The 22,186-nt window shown below is 34.8% G+C and overlaps 1 protein-coding gene across 1 annotated transcript; it reads left to right on the top strand.

The window, feature by feature from the left end:
* The first annotated feature begins 534 nt into the window (after positions 1–534).
* LOC146998792 (uncharacterized) lies at positions 535–21,544 on the top strand. Its single transcript, XM_085811617.1, has 3 exons — positions 535–743; positions 6,281–6,375; positions 21,229–21,544. The coding sequence occupies exons 1-3, from the start codon at positions 594–596 to the stop codon at positions 21,371–21,373; spliced, it is 390 nt and encodes a 129-aa protein (XP_085667743.1). The 5' UTR covers positions 535–593; the 3' UTR covers positions 21,374–21,544.
* The last annotated feature ends 642 nt before the right edge of the window (positions 21,545–22,186 follow it).

Below are 22,186 nucleotides of genomic sequence, written 5' to 3'. Positions count from 1 at the left end.
ATTTAAATTGTAAAAATTGTTTTTTAATTGTTTTAACTGTATTTGGTGTTTTATGTTTTTTTTAAACCTTTCAATTTTTAATGAAGATATTTTGAGCTTTTATGTATTTTTTCCTTTCCACGAAGGGAAAACTGAATCAATTGAATGAGAAATCTGTCTCTAACGAAATTCGAGGAAGCAAGTTTAAATGAAATGCAGAAAAAAATGCGTGTAATTTAATATTCCATACAAGGAAGTCATATGGTGTAATTATATATATTAAAAATTAAATTAGCACAATAAATTTTGTGAAATTTTTACATTGATTAAAAGTACTAATTATTTTCAGAATTTTCTATTTCCTATAAATATGAAACTAACCTGTTTTTTTTTTAATGTAGGCTCAATTTTCATGTTAAACTCATCGGAATAATTAGGTATCGAAGAATATTTTACGCATGTAATCGGAAAGTGTCGTATGACTCAAAATTTGTTTTATCTGCGCATTCCATTTGCGAGTAAACTGGAGTATAAAATTCACCCCGCTTGCTGCGATAAAACAGTTTTGCGCACTCTTGTGGGTTATTGAAGTTAATCCTTTTAATTTGCCTATAATGAAGTTAGTCGAAGTTGTAATTTTAGCTGCAATTTTTTGCGTTCCCGTTTTGGGAGAACCTTACACTCGTAAGTCCTTGGAAAGATTTCCTGATCATAAGGAATCTTATACAGTTAAAGTCGACGAGTTCGTCCGTAGTTATTATAAGGTCAGTATATTATTAAATTATGTCGCATTACTTGTAAACAAGTTCTTTTATTTATCTTTCATTTAAATTTTCTCGAGCTCTTATACCTTATGTTCTGTGTAGACTATTCAGAAGTAAAAGAAAATATAATATTAATAAATTTTTATATCCATGTAATATAGATTCTTTCTTTAGAAAATACAGAGATCGTTCTCCCATTTTTTTTAGACGAATTTCGTTGTATTTATAGAAATACATTACATAAAAGTTTTGTGTTTTTAAGTGTTCTATTTAATAACCCTTATTCTTCGCCGTAATTATCCACACCGTAATTTCCAAGACAATAAAGCTTTTTGTAGTATCGGATGAGGCATTTTATCCCATTCCTCTTGAACAGCTTTCCGGTTTAATTCTAGAATCCGGTGCACACGGGATTTGGTTACTTTTGGCGACTTTATGATGAGCAGTAAAAACGCGACATGTACAATAAGTAGTAAACAGGTCATTCAAAGAATATATATGGTTATACATAGTATAAACTCTATAGAGTATATTATGTATATATACACACATAGTATATAGTGTATAGTATATATATATAGGCGTTCTTTGGATCATTTTGGGTGTTGGCGATAATTTTCAAAATCGCGGCAAGGCTGCACCGTATACTAGGATTTTACCCAGCTTTCCTAAGTCCAAGAAGGGTTGTAGGTCGACGTTTGAACAAACGCTTTTTTAACGTCTAAACGCGCAAAATTCTATGGGTAAAAATTTAGTAAGATTTATTAACAATCAAGAATTGGTAAGAGTATTAGTGAATGGTAGGGCCTTGATACCCGTTTCTTGTTCGATTTTCTTCAAAAAAGTAATAATTGATTTTGATGTGTGGCTACTTGCTTTGTCTTGATGCAGTTCTACTGACTGATCGCACTGTGGAAAAAAGAAGGTATTTAGCATTTAAAAATTGGGTATAAAATGTGTTCCTAATATGTAGAGTTAATCTTGACATAATCCCCACTATTTTTACTTTTAATTTGCCGTTACGTGAAAAACAAGCTGAAATCATAAATCCCTTCGGAAAAACTTTCTTTAAATTCTTTGAAGCATGTTTTTAATCTTTTTCTCCTCTTTGGTGATAAATAGATCTCTTTTTTATTACATTCATTTAAGTAGATTGATTTAAATAGATTCATCTATTGTGTTAACATTTTTTCACTTTTGTCCCGATAAATGTTTCTCGTAAAGAATTCTGCAGCGCGTTCGGCAATATATCGTGGAGAAAGACTACTATGTATGTTATGTGTTTTCGCCCTTTTAAGATTCAAATCAGCATTAATCACTTAGTTTAGAGTTCACACTGAGAATTTTAAGGATTTTGCAATTGCTACTTCACTTAGCAGATTTTCTTTTAATATTAAAATTTTTATCTTTGCAACATTCGAAACATTTTCCCCCTTTTGGATACCGTATTTGGAATAATTTTTCCACATGAAGCCAAACTTTGATGGTTATTTCTTTTCTTGTTGACAATACTATTTGTTGTAGTTTTAGATATCAGAAAAACCCTAGCTTTCTCCGCTTTTTTTAATAACTATATGCGAATTACGCTCTTCAGAAAGAGCATGAACATAGTTTTCCATCAATGACTTCTTTAAAACGCCATTTTGCATGAAAACAAAATTATTAAATGGCAGACTATAATTTATACTTCCAAAAATATAGTAGCTACATTTAAATTGTTTTCAACACACGACGTTTCCTATAGAAAAGCAAAATCGTCCAAGAGCCTATGTAACGTAAATGTTTCGAAATAGTGCAGTAAGAGCAAGGACTTTTTTTGCTATCGGACGTACACAGAAAAAGTTGAGTACAACTATGAAAGTTATCTAATAAAAGAACTAGTAAACGCTCACTATTACCATCCGGATGGAACATTTTAATTAACGCATTCCTTAAAATTGATATATTTATAGTAAGAATACTGTAACTAGGTAAATTTCGTTTTATTTTGAAACTCTTCGTTTTAGTAACGTAGCGAAAACTTGAAGTCTACTTTTATTTTCAACGAGAAGGTTGAATTCCTAGTTTAAATTTTAAATCTTGCAAAAAATATTTTCTTTAAAAATACGTCCGATATAAGTCTACAGTTAATAGTTCCGATCTTATAAAACACAAAGCACCAAATTCTAAAGTAGTTTATAGAAGGAAGAAGTTTTAACTTCTTGAGCGAAAAGGATCTCCTAAGAATTGATTCAGTGTGCTAACTCAATTCTGATAAACAGCATCTAGAGAAATACTAGAATATGGAAATATAAATTCTCTAATAACGGTATTCCAGCCTTTATGCGGAATGTCCCTTGCCTGTTATATCAAACGTTTCAACGGCTAAAACCCGTTATATTAGGCATCCGTTAAAAGCTTGCCACTGACCAGCGCAGCTGCATCTCAAATATATTGCACTGTATAACAACAGTTCCAGTAACGAATTGGATACCATGTATTAGCATAATGCACACGAAAGAGTTCTTAACATGAGTGAAGTATATTTATGTTCTACGTGCTATGTTATGTTAACATACAGAGTAGTCAAATTCCGTAATGACGGCTTGTTTTACCGCAGCGAGAGATTTAAACGAACATTAAAATGCCATACTTTCCGTTTATCTTTATATACAGGAATAGTTATTCTTTAACGTAAGCAATTAAAGCATACTATCTCTTTTAACTCGATCCCTTTTCTGCCCACCAGTGGCCTAGTGGAAAAGTCTCTAAACACTGGTAGTTCGACATGGGTTTATTTCCAAGCGAACGGCCTGGCTGCATAGGCGTTTTCATGGTTTTCCCATGGTTAGCGTAAATACGAGCAAATGTTTCTTGGAAACTCCTCCACAAAGGCATACCTTCCGTAATTAAACTAAACCAGTTACTATTCTTGAATCATGGTAGCCTAATTATTGCTTCATAGACCAACAAAATTATGGCTAGTGTACGTAGTATGTTTAATTCTTTATTTCGTGATCTGTAAGTAAAAATGCGATTATTTTTCTAATAATTTTAATGTCTTTATTTTAATTTGAGAATATTTATCATTCCCTGTAGTATGATATAAAGTTTCTTTTTAAACCATTCTGGTTTTTCAGATTACGAATAAATTAAGGAAAGCGGTTTAATTTCCTTTTCTCGAATTAATGTTTGGCTTTATATGTATTCTAAGGTAGCTGACTTGAATGCGAAAAGGGATCTTTTATACTTCAAGATACCCTCTCTAAATACACCAAATAAAGCAAGTGGTATGCTGATACAATTGGCTAATAAGAAACGTTGCGATTATCTTACCAAAAACTCGCCTAAATTTCATTAGTAAGACTAAAATTTGTTTAATAGGTTTATTGGTATTTACGTGCTCCACCCTTCACACGACACGGAAGGCAGGGATACCTCTGTGGAGGACTTTCTAAGGCAAACTTGTTCGTATACACATTACACTTGAGGAAAACCACGAAAACGCCCATGCAGCCAACCTATTCGCGGGAATCGAACCTCGGACCGAACTACCAGTGTTCAGCGACTTTACCGTAACACTGAGCTGTTTCATAGGTTTGTAATGAAATAAGTGATATAGCTGGTTACTCATCTTAATCCTATTTAGTTCATACGAATAACGTCTTAATTAAACAATTAAAGCTCCAGAAACTGAAATTTCATTTATGTTATTATAGTAAAACTATCTCCATTGATATTAACATTTTTCTGCTAAGATCACTAACTTAAAATGGTGCTATGGCGATTTTTTACGGCTCTCGAAATCGAAAACTATTGTTGATGCCAATGCTGCCAAAAATAATTGCGGCAACCCTAAAAATTGCGGCAAGAAAGGAAGTATAATAGTAAACAACTATCTAAGATTGATGTTTTAATTTAGATGAAAGGTTAATTTCATATAATACTTTCATATTATAATTTATATGAAAAAGGCTCAACATGACTGAATGGAAGCATAAGAGTAAATAACTATTTCAGATCATTGTTATAATTTATATAAAAATTGCTAAACATACCTGAATGGATGCCTGCATCGCTATTTCGCTACCGACTTGTCGCTAAAGCATAATTTCATCTCGTTGGTTGTTCAGACGTAATTTTCTATAATGAATGATGCCTTTTCTTTGAAAATATTCTCTGTAAAGTGCAGAGTCGCTCACTTATTTGCCGCTTTTTACAAGGGTAAAAACAATTGGATTTTTGTCAATTTTCTTCTACTTTTTTAAGTGAAAATAGGTCGATGTGCACATGGATACCGAGTATATGCAATTCTTAAAAACGCGTCAAGCAGTGAGTGATTCTGCACTTTACCCAAAATTCTGTTGCCGAGTTTTCGTCATGGGCAATTCCCAAATTGTTAAATCCATAGAATAAAAAAAAAAAAAAAAAAAAAAAAAAAAAAAATAAAATCAAAGCAGGATTTAAAATTTAAACTAGTATTTCAATGGCGTCTTAAGAAATATAGAACTATCTAAACTTACGCAATCTGAAATCAGTGCGTACGCTAGATTTGGCGCTTTTGCGCGTACATTTTCAGTGCAATTTTTTTACGGCCCTCGAAACCGAATAGTACCGTTAAAACCATATCCTACATGAATCCGAATGCTTTCAGCTTTTGGGTACATTTAACTGTCTTTATAGTACTTATAATTAACGGTAAGTAACTTCCATAAATCTTGGTTTTGACTGAAAAGTACAAAATGTTGAATCTGTTTCTTTCAAGAGAGAAAATGAGGCTTCTTTTAGGAAATATCTAACAGAAATTCTGTGAGTGGAAGTGGGGGTGATTAATTGCAGACATGTTCTTAAATTAATCTCTATTTTCGTTCGCGTCGTAATTGCTAGCTGCTTGAGGAATTTTTTTTTCTTCGTAAAACATTTGCTGGTCAGTTTTCCTCGATACCTAACATTTTTTTCAGTTCCAGATAAGGTTTCTGCTTTAACTTTATCAAATAATTCAAAACTAAACTTCACAAGAACCATTTCAATTCATTTGCCATCGTAAGGCAACTAGCTATATAAATGGATAATTTTTTTCTATCATTATAATTCTATTCCTGTTAATAAAATTCCCTGTCTTGTACTTCTTAGTTTTCAAACTTTCGATAAACCGGAACTAGGTCTGTAACAAATTTAACCTTCTTTACGCTTGAGGAAATTTAGCTCACGATAAATAAGATGTTAATCAACAAAGAATTTAAATTGCATAGCAGTTGAAATATCTACTTTGAAATAGTCTAATTTCAACAGCGGTGATGTCTCTGACCACTGGTAGTTCCTCCCGAGTTCGCATTTAGGCGAACGGGCAGCTTGCAAAGACGTTTTCGTACCTTACCTGTGTGTAAGGTAGCTATGAAGTAGTTCACGTAGTTTTTTTTATGAAGACCATCCCTCCCGTTAAGCAAATATCTCTTGAGTGCTTTGCCGTAATCGAATCGAATTGAAAACTATGCAGAGTAATCATATGTAAGTTAATCTTTTATATTTATGAACTAACATTTCTGTTCCCTTTTCAGATGCCGGGAACAACTGGTACTTGCTCTGAAGGCTTACCTTGTGGCTATATAATTTTATCACCTCCACCGGTTGAGGAAATTTTCGTTAAGGGCGAGTAAGTCTGCATTTCCATATGCTATGCTGCTTTCACACCAAAAATTTCCTATTTAAGCACGCTATGCAGAACATAAACATTCACTTTTCTATATTACTATTAGGTTTTAAGTCTTAAGGATACATGAAGTACCATTAATTACTTAAACTAGATGCTAGAATTGAAAGGCAACGAAATAGCTCCCCCCCCTTCTGTTTCTTCAGTAGACTATTTCCAAAGAAGCTAGGTTAAGATAAATCCGGAATAGTCAATCTGGACCTCAACAACCCATTCTTTTAATTATTATTATATTAATTATTATAATGGGGAATTTAAGCTTTAATGGTGAGCGGTAGACTTTTGCTAATGAGTCTGTTCTCCCGCGTGCAACTCTTACTTTTATATATTTATAAGGCTTTGCAACGTTTCTTAGGTGTTGTTCTGCGACTATATAGCGCGCATAGTATAAATTATCACATCCTAATAAAGCGTGAGGCTAGGAGAAGTTTTCACAAGAAACAAATTTCTCATTTTTTTACCACTGAGGGTTCCTAGCCGAAACAGCTTCACTGGAACCGATGTCCCGGCTAGCTACATGAGACAAAGTTTGTCTCCTGTAAATATAAACAAAATATAAATTAGTGAATAAATTTAAGTATTTTTGCTATGCCTCTACTCAAAAAATTACTTTGTATTTAAGCTAAATTTAGTTAACCGGAAACCGGTGTGCGATAAGAAAATTTTGTTGTCTGCAAAATGGGAGGTAGGCATAAAAAGCTGACTACTCCTGAGCTAAATAATTGAATTCGTGGCTGATTTAGAGAGGGATCGATTCGGGACACTTTACCTTTAATGTACCTTCCCCTCCAAAAAATTAATCAACGATGTCAAAAAATTAGTTTAAATCAAAATTTGCATAAATAAATACCGAAAGAAAAAGCTTAAGTTTCTGTCTTAAAATTTCTGCTGGTGTTTCTTTCCTATCGTACTATAATAATGAAAGGCCTTTTAAATACCTTTTCAATTTAGTGGGAAGTAGATCAGTTCTAATGAGGGTATTCGGGAAAATGCATACAATATAAAAACGAAAATTTTAGGAAACTTAAATACTTACTTTTCTTCAAATTTTATTACCGTAGCTGTTTATTTAACATTGGAAGCGATTTTAATATTTGACAAATTTTGCTTCAAATATCGAAGTACTATATCAAACAATGCAAAATCTGCTTCGGCTCTGAATTTGGCTTGTAATGCTACATCAGCAAAAAACATTTGAGTCTTTCTTCTATTACAACTGAAAGAAAATTGGTAATTTTTCTATTTAGTGCGATTTTCTTTTAAAGTGGTGTATTTGCCGTTATCATAAATGAAGTTACCTACTCATTTATATACATTTCTTATACAATTTTATTACGTATTTCTGCAATAAATCACATGAATTGGAAACTCTAGGGTGTTCTCCTTATTTATAAGTATTGATATTCTAAAGCAGTCTTCTCAAATTTTTTAATCTTGTCAACCATACGTATATAGTTGCTGTGAAAAGGGGCAAATGTGTTGGATGAATAGTTTCACATAAACACTGCGTGCTTCAATTTTTTACCGTCCACCAAAAACTGTCTTTCGATTATTTTCGAAGGACATGCTCTAACGTAGAGGTGTACAATAAAATATTTTTCCAAAGCGTTATAGGTGTACCACCAAATAAGACGGTCGAAATTCCTGATCTGTTGGTAAAATCATTTATCAGAATGTTTAGCGGTAGGACTCTTTATTTTAGTCTTTCATATTTTTATTCGCAAAAGGCCCACCAGCGAAGTCGCTGAATACTGGTATTTCGGTCCAAGGTTCAAATCCCGCGAACGGGCTAGCTAATACAAATCCGACATTAGAAGAAGAATTAAATGGTAATAATGTTTGTTTTCGTGATTTTCCCCCATGTGTAACGTCTATACGAGCCAGTTTCCATTAGAAAGTTCTCCGCAGGTAACCCTTTCTCTCAGGTAACCCTTTCTCTCCTTAAGCAGATAGCCTTCGAGGCTTTGCCGTAATCGTATAAACCAAACCTAACCTATTCTCAAAATACAGTACTCCGAAACCACCTACTACTAGAAAAAGGAGGTAAAACATCCGAGAACTAATCGACTTCAATTCATTTGTTCGCAAACGAACTGTGTTAAGATTTCGTGATTGCTCCTCTTGTATGACTACAACAAGAATGTTTTCTATGTCTACCTTAGAGAAGCCTTTATACAATTTGCCTTAATATACTACTGTATGAACTTTCCCAGGCTGTTTTAAGTATACTTTATAATTTTCCCTTAATCGACAGTAATAGTTTTAAAGGATTTGAAATTTACGCTTGAATTTTAAGATGTCATGCAAAATAGATCGTATAATAGCGTCAACTTAATAGAATCATCATCTCTTGTTTTATTACACATTTGGCAGTATGCAAATTACGTGATATTTTATTGCTTTTTGAAGAAATAAATGAGCCTAAATAGATTGTAATATTAATGAACATTTTTAATGACAGAGATTAACTTAAACATAGTTGCATACAGCAGAGAAAAAAGGGCGAAAAAGGAAGAATGATATATATATATACATACATACATACGTAATAAACAGTTACGTCACCATCATCACGCGGATAAACGCGAACGGCGCATGCGTCAGGAGAAGCTCTCTTAAGCTAAACGTCGTATTATAATTTATGATACAACAATTCCCCTTTCGACGTTTGGCGGTGGAAAAAAAATAAACATTAATCATTTACAGTCATTCCAATTAACTTACAGCACTTAGAATGTTTCGAAGCAGTCAATGTTTTTGTCAGTACATCAGCAGGCATTTTCTCTGTTGGCACATATTTAACGTCTATTTCATTTCTTTCATAAATTTCACGAATGAAATGATGTCTAATATCTATGTGTTTAGTGCGTGAGTGATAAACAGCATTTTTCATAAGCTTCTGTGCACCTTGATTATCACAATATATAATGGTTGGATAATCAGCAGTAAAATTTAATTCTTTAAGGAAACGACGTAAATAAACTGCTTCTTTGGCACTTTCTGAAAGACTGATGTACTCTGCTTCAGTACTTGATAATGCAACAGTTTGTTGCTTTCGTGATTCCCATGTTATTGGATTTCCAGCAAACTTGAATAGGTAACCTGTATACGATTTTCTAGTATTAATATCAGACGCCCAGTCGGCATCGGTATATCCAATAAGTGCTTTTCCAGTCTTTCGAAATTTTAAACAATATTTTTAGTTCCTTTTAAGTATCGAAGAACGCGCTTTGCAGCCAACCAGTGTAATTTTCCAGCATTGTTATTAAATTGGCTCAGGTGACTCGGCATATGTAATATCCGGCCTAGTAAACACAAAGATACATAAGCGAACCAATTAGACGGCGATAAGGTACATTGTTCATTTCTTCCTTTTCAGTTTCAGAAGGACACATTTCTTTACTTAATTTTACACTAGGATCTAAAGGAGTTGCTACTGGTTTTGCATCTTGCATATTAAACCTTCGTAGAATATTATCAACATATTTCTGCTGAGATAAACTAATAGAATTATTATTTACATCTTGATTAAATTCTATTCCAAGACAATAATGAAGTTTGCCTAAATCTTCAACATGAAATTCTTTAGAAAGATAACCTTTAAGTTCAGCATATAAATCACAGCTATTAGTTGCTATTATTAAGTCGTCAACATATAAGATTAGAATTAACTCACCTCGAAATGTTTCATCCTGTATACACACTTATCCGATTGTAATGGTTGTAATCCAAAGTTTTTGAGTTTTTTTGTCTAATTTTTCATACCACTGTCGTCCACTTTGTTTCAAACCATAAAGAGACTTTTGCAAAGCATAAACATAATCAGGATTATTTTGATCTTCAAAACCTTTAGCTTGTTCCATGAAAATTTCTTCTTTTAAATCTCCGTTAACATAAGCCATAACAAAATCTAGTTAATATAACATAAGGTCTTGTTCAGCACTGTATGCAATCACAGTTCTTATAGAACTTGCTCTGGCTACTGGAGCAAAGGTTTCGTTAAAATCAATTCCAGGTTCCTGTGCAAATCCTCTAGCAACCAATCGAGCTTTTCTCTTTTGAACTGTTCCATCTGCATTCTATTTCGTTCTAAGAACCCAGCGACATCCTATTACCTTTTTGTTGTGTGGTCGCTTTACTAATTTCCATGCACCATTTTTAACAAGTGTTTCATACTCACTTTGCATAGCCTTATACCATTCTTCAGCATAACTTCCATTTAATTCTTCTTCTAATGTCGGATTTGTATCTTCAGCAATTTGTGCATCTTCCTTTTCTATGTTTATATTGTGGTACTCCTTTTTTGGTCTTCCTGGCTTCCCAGTCTTGACTTTCTTTGGACGACCTGGGTCCCCTTTTAATCTGCATTTTAGGTAGTGCTTCGGAATCAGAATCTTCATTATCAGATGATTCTGCCATATTTGAGGGGTCTTCTGTTATTTCATCAGCCGATATTTGCTTTACATTCAGAGGTTCTTCCTTCTTTTTATCAGGAATATTTTCGAAAAATAAAACTTCTAAATCTTTATCATAATTAGTAGAGTTTTCAAATTCATCAATGAATCTAACATCTCGGCTTATGACGATTTTTCTGGAATTTTTATTCCACAGCCTGTATACTTTCGATTCATTTAAGTATCCTACAAATATATGTTCTTCTGATCGAGGATCGAATTTCCCTTTAGACCTTTTATTAAGTACAAAACATTTCTGTTCGAATACTTTGAAGTGAGATACAGTTGGCTTGATGCCAAAAAATAACTCATAAGGTGTTTTGTTTACTCCCAGGCTTCGATTCGGGCAACGATTACGAATATAAACAGCACAGTTCAAGGCTTCAGCCCAAAAGGATTGGGAAAGATCACTTTGTAGTAACAAACATCTGGCCATTTCAGTTAAAGTGCGGTTCATGCGTTCAGCTCTCGAATTCTGTTGAGGAGTCATTGGTGCAGAGAATTCTCGTTTAATCCCGTATTCTTGAATATATTTATTAAATTCTTCTCCGCGATATTCGAGACCGTTATCAGTCCGAAGGATTTTTATTTTCTTTCCTAGACGATTTTCGACCGCAGCTTTGTATTTAATGAATGCATTTTTCACTTCATCTTTAGTTTTAAGAAAACTAACTTCGACATAACGCGATTTGTCGTCTATGAAAGTAACAAAATAACGCGAACCAGCATGGGATGGGACTCTCATAGATCCACACAAATCTGAGTGAATCAAGTTCAGTATTTCATCACTTTGAAATTTTGATTCTTTTTGAAAAGGTTGCACAGTTTGTTTACCTCGGATACAGACTTTGCAGTCTTTTAGAGATTAAGTGTTATTAAAATTTAAATTTCTAACCGTGTTATCAGACTTAAGTCTTTTCAAATCAGACTCATTTAAATGACCTAATTTAAGATGCCACTTTACAAAATCACTTACCTGTGCTATTGCAGCTGTTTCAGTGCTTGAATGTATATAATAAAGATCACCTTGACGAATAGCCCTCACTAGTATAGATCCATTTGGTTCTATTATTTCTAGCATGTCGTTCTGTTAAAATCACTGAACGATTATTTGCAGTAGCTTTAGATGTTGACAGCAAATTGCATTTTAATTCCGGAACACATAACACATTTTTGAGCGTAAGTTTGTCTTATTTCCGTTAGGTACTGTTATAAGGACAGTTCCAATTCCTGTAATTTTTGCTGTTTTATCAACTGCTAACTTTATGGCTGAATTCGTTCGAGGGTGAAATTCTGAAAATAACCTTCTGTCATTGCACATGTGAGATGTACAGCCACTATCTAAGCACCATGAGGAGGTCTTCTGATAAGCATTGTTTACTGCTAAACTAATCTGCTCTTCATAATTAGAAGCCATCATAGAACCTTGATTTCCCTTATTTGATTGCGCATATTTTCTATCGGCTATTTTTTTTCTGCATTCAGATGCCTTGTGCCCAATTTTCGAACAGTAATTACACTTCAAATTTTGAAAATTTCTTTCAGCAGGAAAATTTTTGTTTGAATTTACCTTTCATTTTTCTTCTGTTCTTGATTTCGTCTTTTATAATCAGTATAGTATGCGTTCTGTGAATCTTGAGACGTTTTCCCTTTTCTTGCTTCCCATTCTTCTAACATTTTGATTTTCAAAGATTCGGGACTAGGTAACTGATCTCTTGATTCGATGGCGCATCTAAAATTTTCAAAATTTTATGGAATACTATAGAGCAGAATCGATAATAAATCATCAGCTATGTCAATTTCCATTTGTTTAAGCTTATCAACTAGTTCGAAGAAATTATTCAAATGTTCAGACATCGTTTCGCTTTCCGCCATTTTTCTAAATAAAAGCTGTTTTAATAATGTAGCCTTCTTCGCAGGTCCTTTCGATTCATATACGGCTTTGAGTTTATTCCACACAGCATTTGATGTCACACAATGCTTTATATGACACAGTTCATTAGGATTAATAGCAAGAATTATATCCGCGCGAACTTTTTGATCAGCTTGAAGCCATTTCTTTTCGTCTTCGGTTGCATAATCCCAATGGTCGTTTTTAATCAATACTGCTTCTATTTGTAATTTCCAACTGTCAAAATTATCTTTTCCGAGCTTTTCTATAGTAGTCAAATGCGACATAATGTAATAGTCTCTCACAGCCCCCCCCCCAAAAAAGATCGAGCGCTATAAAAATAGGCTTAACTGAACGCTGATCAGTTCTTACCGTTGATTAGACGTAACAGTTCTTGCACTGAATTAGGCTTAAGAGTTCAATGCTCGAAAACTTCAAAATGTTCATTTTAAAATAAGTATTTTGCTAATTAGGCACAGTTGAAACGTTCCTGGGCCCATAACCATTGAAGAAATAAATGAGCCTAAATAGATTGTAATATCAATGAACATTTTTAATGACAGAGATTAACTTAAACATAGTTGCATACAGCAGAGAAAAAAGGGCGAAAAAGTAAGAATGATATACATATACATACATACGTAAAAAACAGTTACGTCATCATCATCACGCGGATAAACGCGAACGGCGCATGCATCAGGAGAAGCTCTCTTAAGCTAAACGTCGTATTATAATTTATGATACAACACTTTTGTTCGTTCAGTTTGTAGGGTTTATATTTATTTTAACTAACATTTATTTTAAGTTTAAACTATCTTTCCTGTCAATCCTTACTTTCCCCTGGAACTGCCAATGCCAGAATATGTAAATTTGAGTAGAACGCGCAAGCATTCAAATTATCAGCGGAAGTAGTATGATTTAAATAGAAGGAAACAAGTTCGGTGAGAGAGAGTTATTCTTACTTAGCGAGCGCGGAGGTAGTTATAGAGATTTGAAAAACCCCGCGTTGCGGCCTATGTGCTTGGCGGGAAGTAGTTGCAATTGTTCCAGTGAGCTTCAAGTCTGCTGAATTAGCAGCCGTATTGTAAAACGCGGTGAGTTAGTTATTTGAGAGAGGCTCGTAGTTAGAATATTGTCTTTCTTTTCAGGTTTTTATTTTTATTTTGACTGCCGAGTTGGCACCGTTTGTAAGCGTCAAGAGAACGCAATTGTAAATTAGTACGTTGAATAAAAAGGGACTTAAACCCTTTATAAGACTCTGTGGTTTATACAAGCTTTCACAGTCACCTCTTGGTTGTGTGCTAGTTAGAGGCGCGCAACGTTATATTGGCGCCCGAACACTTATCGAACTGAAATGGCCGAAAACTGGATGGAAGCCGCTGGACAACACCAAGAAATGACAACGCAGTTAGAAGGATTTGGATACCTGGTCCAGACTTTGAGAGCATCAATCAAGCCAAACGTCTATTTCGACGGAAAAAATTCGGTGTCCGTATTTTTAGAAGGTATAGAAAACCACTTTCAGCTCTATCCTGTGCCCGAAAGACAAAAAGTTGCTATCGCCACATCAGCACTAAGAGGACAGGCCGCGCTATGGTGGAAAAATATAGGCAAATTTCTTCTAGGTGAATTTGGAAGCCCGACGTATACTTTTGAAAATTTCAAAAAATCGTTAGTAAAGGCCTTCCCCATAGTGAAAGATCGCGCACGGCTGGAAGCCGAGCTATATAGTTTCTATCAACGGGATACAGCACAATTGACGGACTTTATTTTACGAAAAATCAAGCTAACGGATATGCTGTACGGCAAGAAACCCGATGCGGAGATAATTGAAATAATATTACCAAGATTGTTACCCGCTGTTCAAGACTACTTTGAAATTAGAAACCCAACCACATTGCAGGAACTTTTCGAATTGGCGGTGAAGTTTCAAAATCGCAGAATCGCGGAAAGAGCGAGAGGGGAAACATATTCTCAACGTACCAGAAGGAAGGAGGAAACAAGAAATGGAAATCGCTCATATGGGGGAAAGAAATATCAAGCTAACGCATCGAAACTTGAAGGGCAAGGCCCAAAAAGAAAATTTGAAAATAAGCATCCGCGTACCCAGAAGACACAGATTGAAAGGAAAGCTTTAAACGACTAGAGGGGCCTGTGAAAGGGAGGGTCCAGACCCCGGAAGTTTTAGAAAAACCCTCAAATAGACATCTAAATACAGTCATCGTAAAAAACTCACAGCTACCAATTATACAAGTCCTGGTTGGCGATGTACCAGTAGAAGCCCTCATCGATACAGGGGCAGAAGGCAATTTCATGAGTGAAAAGTTCTTCAAAAAGAATTTTTATAGGATACGACTCTTTAAAACCAGAAATACGGAAATTATAGCGGCGCAAGGAAAAACATGTCACTGCATCGGGAAAGTAGCATTAAACGTACAGGTAAAAGAGGAAAATCTCAAAGTATTAATTTTTGTGGTGAAACACCTCCAACACTCTCTTATTTTAGGTATGGACTTTTTAAGGGCCGCGAGGGCCAAATTAAATTTTCAAGATAGTTCCGTGGTGCTGGAGATGGACCAGAGGGTAGTGGAACCGGTGGAGACACCTGAATTGGACCTTAGCCATTTGAATGACCAGGAAAGTAAAGCAATACAGCAAGTGGTGAGTAATTTTTCTCATTTGTTTTCAGAAAAGCCGGGAAACTGTCAGATTGTAACTCACAAGATTCAATTAAATGCCGAAAAACCTTGTAGGACTAAACCTTACCGCTATGACAAACAAAAAGACATAATCATCGAAGAACATATTCAGGAGATGTTAAAGAATAAAATAATAACGCCCATAAATAGTGAATACGCGAGTCCAGTCGTACTATGTAGGAAAAAGAACGAGTTTCCTCCTTCGGATAAAAGGGCTTGGAGGTTTGCTATCGATTATAGAAAACTAAATAGCATAACTAAATTCCCAGTTTACCCTTTGCCGGTTATAGACGAAATCATTAGACAGATCAAATCGACGAGATATATGTCTACTTTGGACTTAACGTCTGGCTACTATAAAATAGCTATGAGACCCGAAGATATACATAAAACCGCGTTTATAACAAAATCGGGCACTTATGCATTTTTACGCATGCCTTTTGGGTTGTGTGGGGCCCCGTCAACATTCCAGAGAGCTATGGACATTGTTCTAAAGCCTGTCCTAGGAAAATCAACTTTAATTTATCTAGATGATATAATTATAACGAGTAGTACGTTGGAACAACACATTAGTGATCTCGAACAAGTTTTTAAATTATTAAAAGAGGCCGGTCTTACAATTAACGCCTCAAAATGCAAGTTCGCAACTAAAGAACTTAAATATCTCGGTTATAAAATTTCGCAAAAGGGTATAGAAACGCAAGATTCAAAAATAAAAGCTATTAAGAATTTCCCACCGCCCAACACCGCCAAGAAACTTTCGTCTTTCCTTGGACTATGTTCTTACTATCGATCTTTCATAAAAGATTTCGCTAATAGTGTTGAACCTCTCCTAGTAATCAAAAGAAAAAAGAGTAAATTTACGTGGACAGCGGAAGCTAACACGGCTTTTGAAAGATTAAAAGAAGCGCTTATTAATGCCCCTGTTTTAAAATTCCCTGAGGGGGACGAAAACCTGGAAATTGCGGCAGATGCATCAGACTATGCGGTGGGTGCGGTTCTTATGCAAAATAACCATCCGCTGGCATTTTTTAGTAAAACATTGAATCAAACACAAAGGAATTATACAGCTACAGAAAGAGAAACATTAGCCGTATTAATGGCTGTACACAAATTTCGAGTTTATTTCGGCAAATCGCCAGTAACTGTCTTTTCGGATCATGCGGCTGTTGGTAGACTTTACTCGGGAAAAAACCTAACGCCCAGGTTAATAAGATGAGCTTTAAAACTCCAAGAATATAATATCACAATAAAATATAAACCGGGTAAGGAAAACAATGTAGCTGACGCACTTTCTCGTATAAAACTGGACGAGGAAGGTAATGAACTTAAATGCGCTGTGTTGACTTCAAAAATTTTAGATTCTAGAGATACGGTTATTACTGAACTGAAAGCTGATCCTGAATTTGGAAATATCTATGCTTATTTGAAAGACCCCGAAGGCTTTGAGCATGCAGATATCGATGCGATAAGAAATAGAGCAAAAAACTATGAAATAATAGATAATTTATTATTCTATACGAAAACAACGAACGAAAATCTTGAGTATAAGCCAGTCATCCCAGCCTCGCTTCGATTAAGCATTTTGAGAGAGTTGCACGAAAAAAAAACAGCGGGCCACCTCGGGGTCAGAAAGACTTTAAAAAGGGTACGCGAGGCGGTATATTTCCCGCAATTATACAAAATAGTAACGGCGTATGTCAGGTCCTGCAATCAATGTCAGTTAATAAATGATATTAATTACAGCCCGGCCGGGTACTTAAATAGCATTCGCGCTACATTTCCGAATGAAATTTTAGGCATAGATCTCCTTGGTCCCTTCCCCCAGAGCGAGTTAAATAAAAATCGTTTTCTTTTAGTAATAGTAGATCATTTTTCAAAATGGATAGAAATTGTTCCACTTAAACGCGCGTCAGCCAAAACAGTCGCAGATGCATTCTTACACAGATACATTTTAAAATACGGTGCACCGATAAAAGTCATTAGCGATAACGGAAAACAATTCATTAGTCAAATATTTGAAAACATATGCAATGGACTTGATATACGCCATATCAAAATGGTTCCGTATAGACCACAGGCTAACATAGCAGAAAGAGTTAATAAAAACATTGTAAAAATAATTCGCAGTTACGTTAGCACACATCACAAGCGCTGGGATGGCTACATAAATGAATTAGCTTATGCTTTAAGAACGGCACATCATGATACTACGGGAAAAACTCCAGCAGAATTATTTTTAGGCAGAAAGTTAATTACGCCTTTAGATAAATTATTCTTTGTGCAACAAAGAGAGCAGGAATTCAAACAAAAGGACGTGCAAAAACTAATTGATCAGGCGCTTAAAACCTCGGATACGGCAAGAAATAGGCAGAAAATTTATTACGATAAAAAACGCCGTGAAGCAGATTTTAAAGTTGGTGATAAAGTATTGAAACGGAAATTTTCTTTATCAAGTGCCCCAGACAATTTTATGGCAAAGCTAGCTCCAAAGTTTGAAGGCCCCTATGTAATTCAGGAAATCAAAGGAGTAGTTTTATATCTTAAAAACGAGAGAGGGGAAATCTGTAAAGCAAGTCCCGACCAGGTGAAAAAATACTATAATCCCAATGATTTTGAAATCCTTAAAAGTTTCTTGCAGGACTCAAGTCTAAACGAAATAGAAGGGCCAGAGACTGCAACAACTATTCCACCACCCAAGAAACGGAGAACTGAAGAGAGACCTAGCACTTCTACAACCCGGACGTCGGTATCAAAAAGAAAAAATGATTATCAAACTCCGGCGTTTAAGAAAAACAAAAGTACAGATGAACCGGGTAAAGAAACCGTGGTAAAAAGAAAAACACCACCTACAAAGGATGGCAGGAGGAATTACACATCAAGAAGAACGCGCACACGGCCACAGAGTCAGGTGCCAGCAAGGCCGCCGTTCCGGAAACTGAAACGCCAACAGGAAGCACAGAAGTACGAGGAACAGAAGAAATTCAAGGACTCCAGACCGGAGGACGTCAAGACCAGCCGTCCCAGGCAGAAACGCAAAAGCCAACAACCAGACGATTACTCCGTCAAGAGGCCAGCATGTAGAGGACGCAAAAGAAAGATCAACGGGGACGACAATTGGAGATCAACAAGGAGAAGATTGACATCCATGACACCTCTAACTTGGGATCAATTTTGTCAAAAACGGATGACGGAATTTCAAGCATCGAAAACTCAAAGATAAGTTAAAACCTTCTATAAATATTTTTCTCTTTTGTTCCGAAATGTTATGCATAAGTACGAAGTTCTATGTTTTGACGAAAGTCAATATGTCTCGGTTGAGACTTAGTTTTGTTTTACTTTATTTAGCTAAGGCAAAAGTATTATTTTCTTTAAGTATAAAAGCTGAAAACAAGCATTTTCTGTTGGTCGAAAGACTAATTCTGTTATGTTAAAGCCAAAATTTGGCCGGAGATAAAAATAACTTCGTATTCTTGTATGTACTAATAAGAATTTTAGTTTCAGTGCCGCCAGCTTGGCGAAGGATGAGTAAAGTAAAAATTTATTTTCTCTTATTCATTTTATGGTAAATTGTAAAAAGCATATGTATTAAACTTTTGTAAATGTATGTAAATACTTGCATGTTATGTAAAAGTAGAATTTAGTCTAGAAGCATAAAATTTTAGATGCTAAAAGTGAATGCTTAAAAGCAATGAAGTCAAAATTTAAGTATTAAACTGTAAAGTCATGCTTTAGAGCGAAAGCCTGCATGTTTAAAAGATGAATGAGGGGGAAGTTAGAATGAATGTGTTTTGTAGGGTTCTCCACCTACATTTGAATTTTTAAGAATATTAAAGTAGCTCATTGAGTTGTAGAATGTCGAGTAAGGTGTGTCTATTTGGTTGTTGAATTCTAACAAATCATGGTGGTTAGGGGAAGTGTTGTAAGACTAAAACACGAATATTCCCGTTTGACACCACACACAGTGGAGAGCCAGGGTAAAGTTAAATTAATGCTTGAAAAATTGAATGAATGTGAAGTAAGCAATAACTAAGAAAAACGAAACGTTAAAAACAAAAATTTATTGTGTCAAGAAAGTGTAAATTATAATGTATGTAGAAAGATACTGATACTTATTCCTTCCAGATGCTGGAAGGAAAGACCAAGATTGATTGATGAAGTCCAGGAAAAGTTGCTGTAAGAAGAAACCTTTGTAAAGAGTAACAGAATTTTAATTGTTACATAAGATTATTTTTGTGTAAACGAGGCTTTCGCCAGTTAGTCCAGAATTAGATAAACTTACAACAGGTCGTTTGTAGGACCTGCTTCCAAGTTTTCCAAATTCTGGCAGCGGCAAATGTAGGGTTTATATTTATTTTAACTAACATTTATTTTAAGTTTAAACTATCTTTCCTGTCAATCCTTACTTTCCCCTGGAACTGCCAATGCGAGAATATGTAAATTTGAGTAGAACGCGCAAGCATTCAAATTATCAGCGGAAGTAGTATGATTTAAATAGAAGGAAACAAGTTCGGTGACAGAGAGTTATTCTTACTTAGCGAGCGCGGAGGTAGTTATAGAGATTTGAAAAACCCCGCGTTGCGGCCTATGTGCTTGGCGGGAAGTAGTTGCAATTGTTCCAGTGAGCTTCAAGTCTGCTGAATTAGCAGCCGTATTGTAAAACGCGGTGAGTTAGTTATTTGAGAGAGCCTCGTAGTTAGAATATTGTCTTTAATTTCTTTTCAGGTTTTTATTTTTATTTTGACTGCCGAGTTGGCACCGTTTGTAAGCGTCAAGAGAACGCAATTGTAAATTAGTACGTTGAATAAAAAGGGACTTAAACCCTTTATAAGACTCTGTGGTTTATACAAGCTTTCACAGTCACCTCTTGGTTGCGTGCTAGTTAGAGGCGCGCAACGTTATAAGTTTTAAACTTGAAAACATATTTATTAGGTGGAGAAACACTGCAACAGCTCCTGTCATTTTCTTTCCCCGCTATCTACTTTAAAATTAAATTAAAAAGTAAAGTTTAAAAGTACGATTTAAAATATTTAAGAAGCTTCTTCATGATTGTAAACTCTTCACCCTATTTTTTAGATCACATGCTCCAATGGTATAATAAACTTAATGTATTCTCATACCCTTATCATACAAGAAATATGTAAAATTCTAAATGATTTCACATGAAAGAAACTTAACGAACTGCAGTTTCGAAAGAACCACGAAATAACTTTGTTTTTAGCATTCCGAAAAGTTGGTGTCAGTTTTGAACATAAAATGACTTCTAAATATTTTGGACGTATAACTTTTGCCTTTTTAAATGCTGCTTGGCTCGCACTTCTCTAAAAGTTTTAAGAAATTGCATTAAAAATTTAATCTGGGGCCTTTCTTGGTAATCTAAATATTTGCATTTTACATCGCTTCGAATGTCGTTTAATGTCGAAAGTATAATGCTATGAAAGTTCTCTAAATTTTTATGAAAAAGTAAACTTTTTATCGATTAAGATGATTTTTCAGTTTATTCATTTTAAATGGCAAAACTATGTACAAAAGATCGACCGAGACAAATATTTTGAACATCAAAACTAAACTGCATGTTTTCTTAAGCAGTATTGCTTAGAGGTTGGTGTAAGAAGAAACAGCGAACCAGCTGGGTTCAGAAAGTAACTGAAATTTCGTAACAAATGTTGCTTTTCTGATAAAAATATGGTTTTTCTAATTAATATACATGTTTGAATATTTTCCTTGCTTTAATATAAACTTATCTTTACAGCTGTGACTGTCCAGAAGAAACTAGATGTAACCTAGATGCTTTCGAAAATTTAGCATATGTATACCGATGCACAAAGATTGGGAAGATTGTCAGTCCTATGGTAAGAAAGCTTGCTGTGCCGCCTCAATTTCCTGTGCCAGAATAATGCCGAATCCTTGAAGACTACCAGATATTTCGTATTAACGTATATTGTAGCTTTCTGGAAGACCTGCTTCAATAATCTTTCATTAATTGGCTTCATTATTTCATACTAGTCGGTCTAAATTATGACAGCCAAGTTTAACGCTTTAGTTTCAATAAATTTGTTTTTGTTAAAGTAACCTGTTTTATTTTAGAATATCCTAAGCAGATAACATGCAAACTTGACTTACTTGGTATGATCTTGAGTGCTTTCAAACATTTATCCGTCTTATGTTGAATAATTTTTCCTACGAACAGTGCAGAGAATTGGCTGAAATCAATTCGCACACAATTCGCAAACATTTACAAAATGCGCATACGAAATCCTGACGTATGAAATTATATTTCAAATAAGGATCTTCCTTTAAACGAAAATGGCTTATTACAAGGTGCCTTCTGAAATAATTTCAAAATTTAATTTGTATTATGTCCAGCCTATCTGATATGTTATAAATCTTTGGTATAGACAGACTGGTAAGCGTAATAAGAAACTGTAGTATTTCAGCTAAGAATTTTGTGAATAGCAAATAGTATTTAGAAATGCCAATAGTTAGCAATCATCTACAAACTACTAACTGGAGAAAATTGGTAGTCATCTCTATGATCAAAGTTTCGCAGGAGCCAGACTTCAGCAACAGGACATGAGACTAAGTTATAAAGATGGAAATAAATGATTCGTAACCATTAATGATGCAATTAATTGTTCAAATTTTGGAAACACTACATTTAAGAAAACATGTGGAATTTAGAAGGTAGTAAAAATATTGGACGCGGGTGG

The sequence above is a fragment of the Stegodyphus dumicola genome, chromosome 2, assembly GCF_044657685.1.
Source record: "Stegodyphus dumicola isolate Sdum_Otavi_A_Nest chromosome 2, ASM4465768v1".
NCBI classification, from domain to species: Eukaryota; Metazoa; Arthropoda; class Arachnida; order Araneae; family Eresidae; genus Stegodyphus; species Stegodyphus dumicola.
This window is presented reverse-complemented; position numbering and strand designations above follow the sequence as displayed.